The 11,127-nt window shown below is 32.7% G+C and overlaps 1 protein-coding gene and 1 pseudogene across 1 annotated transcript; one reads left to right on the top strand and one right to left on the bottom strand.

Annotated features, from left to right (window-relative positions):
- Positions 1 to 343: 343 nt before the first annotated feature.
- LOC125594010 lies at positions 344 to 1,786 on the bottom strand (annotated as a pseudogene).
- LOC125594012 (soluble inorganic pyrophosphatase 1-like) lies at positions 1,745 to 3,645 on the top strand. Its single transcript, XM_048770334.1, has 9 exons — positions 1,745 to 1,869; positions 2,130 to 2,259; positions 2,378 to 2,406; positions 2,502 to 2,567; positions 2,643 to 2,750; positions 2,850 to 2,913; positions 3,017 to 3,139; positions 3,239 to 3,320; positions 3,422 to 3,645. The coding sequence occupies exons 2-9, from the start codon at positions 2,130 to 2,132 to the stop codon at positions 3,462 to 3,464; spliced, it is 645 nt and encodes a 214-aa protein (XP_048626291.1). The 5' UTR covers positions 1,745 to 1,869; the 3' UTR covers positions 3,465 to 3,645.
- Positions 3,646 to 11,127: the final 7,482 nt, after the last annotated feature.

Here is an 11,127-nt window from a genome sequence, read left to right as displayed (position 1 = left end):
TAACATGTTGGCAAAGCTTATATAATTAGGTTAAAACTCGTCAAGGGTAATCTTGTAAATAGGTGAAGACTTGGGCTCTAAGTCGGCTGAGACCAAACGGGCTTTCTGCGCACTTCGCTGTCGATCGATGTCACGATTTGAACATCGATCGATTATTCCTCTTCAATGTCGACCGATGGTCGTGCTCGATAGTCATCTCGGGTGCTTACTCCAAATATCTCCAAAATACTCCAAATCATCACTTTTCTCCAAATCACTCATGATCCTATAAATATACAAAATTGACTTTATAATATAATAATAAGGAGTTAAAACACTTATAAACTATGGGTAAAAGTGGGTCAAATCCATGGTCTATCAGAGAGATTGAAGATGTAAGATGTCCGTCCTTAATTAGTCGCTGGCGTTGTTGCTGAAGCACACGTCGTGTTGAGTGGTGAAGACTATGTGGATTCAAGGTGTTGAGCTGGAGTTGTGTAGACTTGGAGAGAAAGAGACTATATTGGAGATATGAAAAGAGAAATAACTTGAGAGCAAGTTTATGACTTAAATGAAGAGAAATAAGTGCATTACAAGAAAAGAAAAGTTGCACTTAATGTTATGGAAAATGTTCATATCCATGTTGCATTGGAGACTAGGATTTCAAAAACGTGGAGAATAATATAAGATAGCTATAGTTCGTCTGTAGTGAGACAGAGACACAGAGGCTGATCTTATGAAGAGAGATAAGCTCTTGGAAGTGTTTTTGGATCGTGCTGAAGCAGTTGCCGAAGTACTTGATTGAAGAGAGACAGGTTTGGGTAGATTAGAAATCCTTCAGTAGCGTGTGTTAGGGTATTAACGCTAGAAGTGTAAAGCTGAATAAACAAGGCTTTGTAATAAATTGTTTAACAAGTTTTCTAATAAAGCCTAAGTGTTGCTTATAGTTGTTTTGTCTCTTAGTTTACTTTCTGCAGTACTATTGTAATGTCATCTTGCACTTACAAAATGGACCACGGTCGACCAAACGAGAACATTAGCTCTAGCGATTTGTCCAATCGCTAAAGGACTTGTTATTCCAATGTCACCTTTCTTGGGGTCCACGGCTGTAACGTAGACCGTGTAAACCAACCCAAACGTTATAACAATCTCGAATACGACTACGTCCACGGTGTGACTCCATAAGAGAACGAAAAAGCTGTTATCTCCATCCCATCAATACTTACCTTGAGCAATAAGTAAGCCACTACTACTCCGAGTAATTGAGCAATCCAGCAAAGGATAGCTCTTCACAACGTTATGCTTCCATCAATGAAAGCTCCAAATGTAACCGCAGGATTAACATGACCGCCTGAAACGTTTGTTCTTACAGAAACCGCCACGAACAATGCAAATGCATGAGACAAAAGTGCAGCCACTAGACCAGAAGGTGTGGCCGGTTAGCTTTCCATAAGACATACCGAAGCTTTGACCAGCGAAAACGAATATAACCATCGAGAAAAGCTCCGCGAATGCCGCTCTGATTGCATCTCGACAGCTAGCTTCTCCTGGCGAAATTATGTTGATAGCCACAGTAACAAAAATAAAATATTTTTTCTAGTTTTTCTTACTAAGTTTATATAGTTGAAGCGAGAGAGCCACGTGTATGCTGGAGAATTGTTCAGACACTGAGATTAGTGTTTTACGGTGGGCCCTCCATGATTAGAGAGATCGAACGGTGATTAACTAATCTAGACTTGTTAATAACTTCAATTACAATTGATTTAGAATTTAACCCGTTTTCTCGTTTTCTATAAATAAACATCATGGCTCGCAGTTGATGATCACGCGCTTTACTGTTCTTTCTTCTTACTTTCCGCAAGATTGTTCTGTTCTTTAAACGATTCCAAGGTGCGACTTTTGTTTGCTTCTTAGATCTCAAACTTTATTGGTTCTTTTCGATCGTTAATGCTTTAGGTTGACGATGGTTGATGGATAGCAAAATGTGATAAGGTTTTGTTGATTAATCGTAGTAGAATCTTGATTTTGACGTTAGATCTTTGAGTCATATACATCATCACTGGTTAAGGATCATGACCTAATTTAGCGGTGAACTCAAAGAACTCGAGTCACAGAATCTTGATTTGTGTTCTTGAAATGCTATTGATTAGATGAGTGAAGAGGTCAAAGAGAATCAGTCTGGGAAGCTTCAGAAGCCAACTCCACGTTTAAACGAGAGGATCCTCTCATCTTTATCTAAGAGATCGGTTGCTGCTCATCCATGGCATGATCTTGAAATCGGTAATAAATCACTAATTACCTTTTGATTAAGAAAAAAATATATAAACATATTGTGTTTTGAGCCTGTCTGTCTTTTTAACTATAAATTATTTTTTGGGAAAATGAAAATTGTCTGCAGGACCTGGAGCTCCAGTGATTTTCAATGTGGTAAGTCTTATGCTTGATGATGTGATAATCCATTGATGGTAAGATCACAAAAGATAATCTGAAATGAATCATTTATGGTTTTTGAATGAAATCAGGTTGTTGAGATCTCAAAAGGTAGCAAGGTCAAATATGAACTTGACAAAAAGACAGGACTAATCAAGGTAAAAGAAAAAGAAGACAAAACCTGGAGTAAAAAGGAGATGATGATCTGGTAACAATTTGATTTGTCCTCTCAGGTTGATCGGATCCTTTATTCATCGGTTGTGTATCCTCATAACTACGGTTTTATTCCCCGCACATTATGCGAAGACAATGATCCGTTGGATGTGCTAGTCATCATGCAGGTTTTAAGTCTTATCTTCAGCACAAACACACACACAAAAATAAATAAACCATATGGATCAATATATTCTTAGTGAGATTGATTGATTCTGTGCATGCAGGAGCCTGTACTTCCAGGTTGTTTTCTGCGCGCCCGAGCTATTGGATTAATGCCCATGATTGATCAGGTAACATCCATATCTCTGTTTTATAAAATGTTAGGATCCTTTTGGTTATAATTTGTGTAGGCAATCTGAGTAACTCTTGAGTATTTTTTTGTTTTGTAAAAAAGGGCGAAAAGATGACAAGATCATTGCGGTATGTGTTGATGATCCTGAGTATAAGCATTACACTGACATCAAAGAACTTCCTCCTCATCGTCTTACTGAAATCCGGCGATTCTTTGAAGATTGTATCCTTAATATTTTAATATATACAATCTTTAGTTTCTTCTCGTTAGGAAATAACCATTGCTTTTTTTCTGTGTAATCTTTAACCGAAAATCTTACAGACAAGAAGAATGAAAACAAGGAAGTTGCTGTAAATGATTTTCTACCGAATGGTCCTGCTGTTGAAGCTATACAGTACTCAATGTAACGTTTCTTATTATTTCCTTCGATGTTTTCTTATTTTATATTATCCTTTTGTTAAAATTATATATGTTTTGACCAAATTTGTTTTTGAAATCATCTAGGGACCTTTACGCTGAGTACATTCTTCACACCCTGAGAAGATAAGAAAAGGACTATTCCTGCCAACAAAAAAGCAAGAATTTGTCTGATATTTGAAATTTGAATAAAGCAGTGTTCATGAAACTGTTCTGATATTTTGTCTTTAAAGCTTCTTTGTTGTTGTTTTCTTCTGGGGATCTTTTGTCTGAAGATTAATCCCAATTGAGTTTTTTTTTTTCTCTTATTTGTATTGGATCTTTTTTATCCCTTTAAAGTTTCGATTTTGTTCCAACAAAACCAGATCTTTTTTTATTTATAAAAATGAATGATCGCGATCACTTTAGTATAGTCCCGATTCTATTTCATTTCTTCTTAAACCAAATTCTAAACAGATTTGTAGAATCAGAAGAAATTGTCAGGTAGTGGGAAACTTTAGTGTAGCAGATAGTCGGATCTGCCGCCCACCCGAACAGGTCGAGGCCCAGTACAATAACACAGTTAGTACATAACTTTCCTCTAAGTAACTCCGGAGTGTGTTGTCAACATTTATCATCTACACCTTTTTATTTATCTGAAAGCGCAAATACAACTAGAAAAGCTTAAAATCTCATTAGGAAACACATTGATACACCCGACTCATCCATTGTCATAGCTTAAATATAGCTGTGATGTAGTGAACGTTTTTTTTTTTCTGAAAGCTGAAAAGGTGGCGAACGTTTAGCCTAAACTTTCCATCTCAAAGATAATGGATAGCAAATATAATTTGATTTATCATTGTTTTTTAGATTATTTAATATTTATATCTTGTAACATAAATAATATCATTTTAGAATTTCAATGCAATCTATATATATTTTAACCTTAGTAGTAATTAAAGTACTTTGTTTTGTAACTATAATTATCAATTTTTTAATTTTTTGGAATTTTTTTAATTAAAAAATGGATTTAATATTTTATGTGAGATTTGATAATTTATCCTTTCGTACTAATGATATTTTTCGCTATTTATATCATTCTCAAGAATCTTATCAAAAAATATTTGATGTGTTTTCTTTGACAGAAAAATGTTCCGTGTTGGTTTAATCATATAGGTTTTGGTTGGTTGATTTCAGTTTGGATCAGAACTAACGTAGATTTCATCGGGAAAATGGACATATATAATTGTTTTAAAAAAAACTTTTTGGCTATTTCAAGCATTAATTTTGCATGGACAACTTAAAACACCAAATTATGTTTGACTTATAATTTAAACTAGATTTTGACCCGCGCTTTCAAAGCGCGGATTTATTTTTTATTTTTTTAATTGACAAATATTTAGTAAATGTCATATTTTCATATATTTGTGTTTATTTTATAAAATACTTAAACTTTTTATCTTTATTTATCGTATTTTATTTTAAATGACTATTTATGTTTAAAAAATTAAACTTTATTTCTTTAATGAATTAAGTTGGTATAACTCTGATAAATTAATTTTATTATGTGGTAAATATTTTAATAAAAAAAATTATATACTTTTAATAAAGATTTATACTTTTCAATGAAAAAATTCAATTTTTTTTATGAATGATTAAATTATATTTTTAAAAAAAATTAAGAATTATTTGAAAAAAAAATTATTTAAACTTGGACTCAATGGCCCAAAGAAAAAAAAAGTGAGAATTAGATATGATTTCTTAATCGGCCCAAATGGCCCAAAAGAGATCTGATGTGGATTGAATCCGAAAAAAATTACCCAATATAGATGTGTTATTAATATTACTTGATTGCCCTTAATGAAACATGTAATGTTAGTAAAGAAAAAGGCATGTTAAGGTAAAAAGGACATGTTAAGGTAAAAAAACAATATGATCCTGCTTTAATAGTATAAATTTCAAAATTTTGTTGATTAAGCCAAATTAAACATGTCCTTAAGTAAACTATTTTTACTTTAATTTATTCAATGGTTAACTAATTATACTCTAGTATTCAGAAGTGGAAGCACTACGATAGGTGATGGTATGCTCCAGCATTAAATATGTGAGAGCTTTGGAACGGATTGCAAAGATCTGATCGCCATGATTAAGGAGTCTCATGCTTGGCCAAGCTTTGCAAAAAGAATTAGAGAGGATAGAGACTTTAGAAATCTGCTTTCTAGACTTCAAGATCATTCATATTCCACGAGCGCAAAATCATATTTCAAGCTCTTCAGATAGGAATGCGAGGTCTTTCTATAGAGATCTTTATTTTATTGGTTGTTCTATTCCGGTCTGGTTATCAAGACAACCTCAAGTTTGAGTAATAGAATAGGTTTTCATTTTCCAAAAAAAAAACCTAATTATACATTGATCAAATAATATTTATATAAGTAATTAAATATACTTTAAATTATACAATATGTACATTTATTGTTTCCTAGTGTTTTGTTTGTTTTCTTCCGTCTCTATTTTAGCAAGACATTAGACTTATCATACCTTGTCTTGCCTGATATCAAAATGATTTTATGATGATATTTTTTTAAATTACTTATAATTAACTATATAAATTTTGGTTATCGAAACATTATTTTTACACATATGTTTTATAAATTAATGTATAATTAATTAATTATATAAACATTATTGATCAGGGAAAACTTTCTTAATACTTATTAATGACTAATTAAATCTATTTTAAGTTATGTTAATCTAATTAATAGTGTGTCCAATTCGGCTCAATCAAAACAAGTTCAAGATTTAAAATGAGAGTAAAACAGAAAAATTGCTTAACCGTAGTTGTTAAAGACTAACTAAACTTGTTTTATGTTTTGTTAATCACTTTACAATGTTTCTAATTTGTCTCGGTCAACATAAGTTCAAGATTAAAAATGAAAGACAAACACAACTTGGTGCTTTAAACTATCTAAATGAAAGTTGGTGCTTTTAATGGCTAAAATTTTACAAGTTAGGCTTTTTATGATTATTTTCTCTTGTTCAAAATAAAGCTTACAAAACGACATTTTTAGTTTAACCATGGTTTCAAACAACTAATTAACTGTGTTCTTAAGTTCGGTTAGCTTACTTAACGGTATGTCTAATTTTGCTCTGTCAACAAAATTTGGGATTTAAAAAGAAAATCAAACACAACTTGGTGTATTAAGGCGTCTACACAAAAGCTGATGCTTTTAATGACTGAAAATTAAAAGTCAAAGTTTTTATGTTCATTTGTTTATTTCGTTGATTAGGTTTTACGAAATAACAAAATAAATTCAAATCAAAAACCAAAAACCAATGGACACCAGGGCTATTATGTGTCTATCAAAGACCCTAATCGAGATTAAAAAAATCTGCCCCCTTAGTTGTTAATTGTTGGGGATAATTAATCCATGAAACCATTCCTCTTGCTTCAGAGCAGGAAGTCGGCTTTCTTCTTCTGCCTCAAAGATTTCTGGCTCATGGGCCTGGGTTTTACGCCGGGGGGGGGGGGGGGGGGGGGGGGGGGGTTGGGGTGTTTGCATATTTCAGGATATGTAAGGACCTAAATAATTTTCGACCAAGGACAACCTATAAAAGAAGGTTCAAATCTTGAAACAAGGAATCGACTATTCAAGACTTCGACTATAAATTTAGGCAGTTAGAACTAGGGTCCCTTAACAAATATGTTGTAGTCCCGACTCTCTTGATCAATAAAATCGATATTTGATCAATAAAATCGATATTTGATCCTTGAATCTTGTGTCTTTACTGCTCAATTCCTTTTTATGTAGTATCACAAAGATTATGCACAAATTTACCTTAACAATTTAGCACCAGAAGGAGGGGGAACTAGTATTACGCAAACATGAGGATGTATAGCAGAACGAGTAACCCAGATAATCATGTGGCACAGTAAAAATAACATATGCTTACAATAGCTATCCAAAAGGAATTTCAAGAAGCTACCATGTGAAAGGTTATCGGCTCAACTCGAACCAGACCCGCCATGCAGTGGTATATCACCTACCCTAAATACAAGTTCGTAGAACAGTTTGTGAGCAGCAAGAACCTAGAAAATCAGGCCAGGGATCTTTACGAGATCCTACAATATCTAGCTGAACCATTTCTAGATACATATAGAGCTTGACCAAATACCAGTGCAAAACCATGAAAGATGTATTGTTCCGGGCGTGGGCACATGTAAAATGAGAAGAAGATTTAGAGTATCCATCCAGACACTCCCATAAGAAGGAATGAGGGGTCACAAAGATTGAGAATAGCGACAAAGACAACGAACCCTATCAGAAGCCTGAGAAAGAAGCATGAGGCATGAATCGTGGTAGACACCACAATCAACCTACTGAAAAATCCAAAAGAATGCTAGTGTCAACATGGCCAAATATCTCCAAGCTCTCCATCTCGAAATAGGATTTGGTCAATGATTTTAATTATCTGGGTTACTCCTGCCTCAAGTGACCTCAGAAGATTAAAAGACCATAAACATTCTGGAATCCGAACATATAGTGTGAATTCCATAATGACCACGATCACAAAACAGAAGACTGTATCACACTGAAGATGGAAGTTAACTAACTATTAAAGAAACAATACCTCCTGAAATTCCTCTTTGACAAAGCCAAAAACATCTTTAACAATATAGACCTCAGAAGATTAAATGACCATAAACATTCTGGAATCGAAACATATGGTGTGAATTCCATAATGACCACGTTCACAAAACGGAAGACTGCATCTCACTAAAGATGGAAATTAACTAACTATTAAAGAAATAATACCTCCTGAAATTCCTCTTCGACAAAGCCAAAAACATCCTCCAAAATATAGAGGAGAATAACCAACTGGTCAGAACTACTCCTGCCTCACTACCTTGACACAATATGGTAATCGACATAATATCCGGTGACTCGGAGATAAGTGGCATCACACATGTAACTGCCAAGAAAAGTACCAGAAGTGCCAATAATGACCAAGAAACGGGGAAAACAAAATGCGTTCTCTTGGGAACCGTCAATATAAGCTTCACAGCAAAAGAGCAAGAGAAAGTTTTGGCTTCTCACCATAACACCCTGGTCGTGTCTCTCATGGTTGTGAATTTTTTTGGTGAATAGGATACTAGTGGACAACAGAAACTTCATAAACGTCATTTTCCCAATAGCCTACAACGACTTAGAATTGGAAAAAGATGTCCTGACCCGGGAAAATCACACCACTCATCGGGTACTGCAGCAAAGTAAACAAACAGTAAGAAAAGTTGTCTACAAATTTCATGGTGATCAACTGCACTTCATCCTATAATATGATAATATGGCTCCCCTAGATCTATGACATGAGAGTCGTCCCATCTACTCTCCACCACGTACCTAGTCAAATTTCCTACCCACATGGGGCATAAAGGAAATAAAAGGAGATCAGACTAATTTCTTCTCTTACTACCAGACAACTCTAAAAGGTAAAATTAAAGGTCTTGTAACAATTATGGCCAAGTATTATGTGGTGTATTATGTCAGCAAGTCACTCCTTCACCCAGTGACAACGATATAGTCACCTTAAAAATCTGGTCGAATGACAAAATCGGAGATCCTAGGAGATTAGTTTTAAATATTTTAATTGTTTTGTTATATATATTATTAAATTTATAACAAACAAAGAATAATACATAGTTTGGTGGTTTGTTCCCTTAGCAAACTAATTGTAGGTTGCGAGTTCGAGCGGGCTTCGGCTGACTTTTTGTTTATTTTTGCTTATTTTCATTAATGAACCTAAAATTTCAAAAGTATCCACATCTTCTACATCAGCCATTCCCTATCTGAAACCCTAAATTCCGTTCCCAAACCCTTTGCGCGATTTTGAAACTTTTTACATGTTTCTTCACGATTTTAACAAATTCTTACAGAAGCAATTTGATTTCGTTTCCAAAACCCCAACAAAAATAAGATTTTTACATGTTAATGTGCAACACTACCGAATCACCTTATAAACTCGCCGCGGTTGGCCACCATAGAGCTTTTTTCGGCCGCCGAATCGGCTAGGCGGCCGAGTTCTACAAGAAGGTTAATACATATTTTCGTTAGTGTATGTATCTTACTCCCTTTATTTCAGTACTATAAATGGTGTTTAAAGAATTTCTTTTTGAAATATAGGGAATAATAAATAATTAATAACATGACTAGATACATAAATGCATAGTGACAACGTAATTATGGCATTTTTTTTTTTTTTTTGGACAAATTATAGCATCCCTTATATATTAATTGAGAAACATTAGAACATTATTTTGTAGTCACGTGTCACCACAAGGATGAAGTTCAGAATTCTTAGAAAAATAGGTTGGTTCATCTTAACTTATATTATATTTTTTTATCAAACTAACTATTAAATTGATAAATAGTGTACAAAATAATATTCTCTTACTTTTTTTAAATAAAAACTACGGAATTGCCTAATATGATTAACGTATATGACAATTAATGATTATGAATAATAAATATTTGATAACATTTTTGTAACTTACCTCTTTTTTTAATTTTATATTATTAAAGATATTAAAGATATTAAACAACCACATTAACCATATAATAAAAAAAATTTTATACGTTATATTTTTGAATCTTTAAAATGACTAAAATTACTAAAATCGTTAAATGTCTCACACTAAATTTTTGTGATAATGGTTTAACTTTTTTGGTAATACCAAGATACAAATGATCATAAACGTATGAATATGAAATTTCATTTACTGACATTTATATTATATATTAATATATTTTAAATTAAACTATATATAATAATTTATAAATTTGTATTGAAAAAGTATTGAAACCTTAATATTTTAATTTGAAATTTGCATTCAAAAAATCGCACATTAGAAATTTTGTCCATATCATTAAAATTTAGTTATATACCATATACAATAAAATAAATTATTTATTTTTTATTTATTTACAAAAAAGTATTGTCAATAAAAAATGTGTTGTTTTGATTTATGTGCTTATTCTAATTTATTATATACATAATACATAAATGAATATAAATAAATAATCTATATATATATATTAAAAAAATATGTTTGCTTCGCTCATGTGCGTCCACGTCATCGCCACGTCATTAAGTCGTTAACCTCAGGGCGACATGTCAGTGGTGGTGACCGAAACTCATCGTTTCATTAAGTCGCGAATCATGCTGGGCTTTAGTCAGTTGTTGCATATTGGGCTCTGGGTGTGATGCTCACTGCGGCCCGAAACCATAAAGCAATAATGCAGTAGACATTACAAACTTAATCAAATAAATATACATTGAAAGCGAAACTAAGTAAAAGATAGTAGACCATTGTTTATATTACATTATTACTCTTAAAATGTAAATCAACAATATAAATAACCGTAAAAAAAATACCTACAGTGACGATATATTATAAATAAAAAATAATTAGAGATATAGGACACCAGAATTTAAATAAATATCATAATAAAACAGGACATATGATGTGATAGTGAAGTACCCTCCCCCTTTTTTTTGGTGTGGGTGAAGTTACCCCTAATCATGAAATAAAGGAATAAACATATAAAACATCACAATGAATAAAAGTAAGGAACACACAAGTAAATCAATAGGATAGACAAACAAAATGGTTAAAATATTCAATAAGCTTGATAGAAAAAAATCTTAAAACATAACAAACTCGCGCTCGACCTCAAAATTTTATTTTCAAAAATTGTTCATGTTTTGATATTGGGGTCTTTATTTAATCTACTTATTACTAATTTAACATGTATATC

The sequence above is a fragment of the Brassica napus genome (assembly GCF_020379485.1).
Source record: "Brassica napus cultivar Da-Ae chromosome A2 unlocalized genomic scaffold, Da-Ae chrA02_Random_26, whole genome shotgun sequence".
Classification (NCBI taxonomy): Eukaryota; Viridiplantae; Streptophyta; class Magnoliopsida; order Brassicales; family Brassicaceae; genus Brassica; species Brassica napus.
Note: the sequence above shows the minus strand (reverse complement) of the source record. Positions and strands in the feature narration are given on the sequence as shown.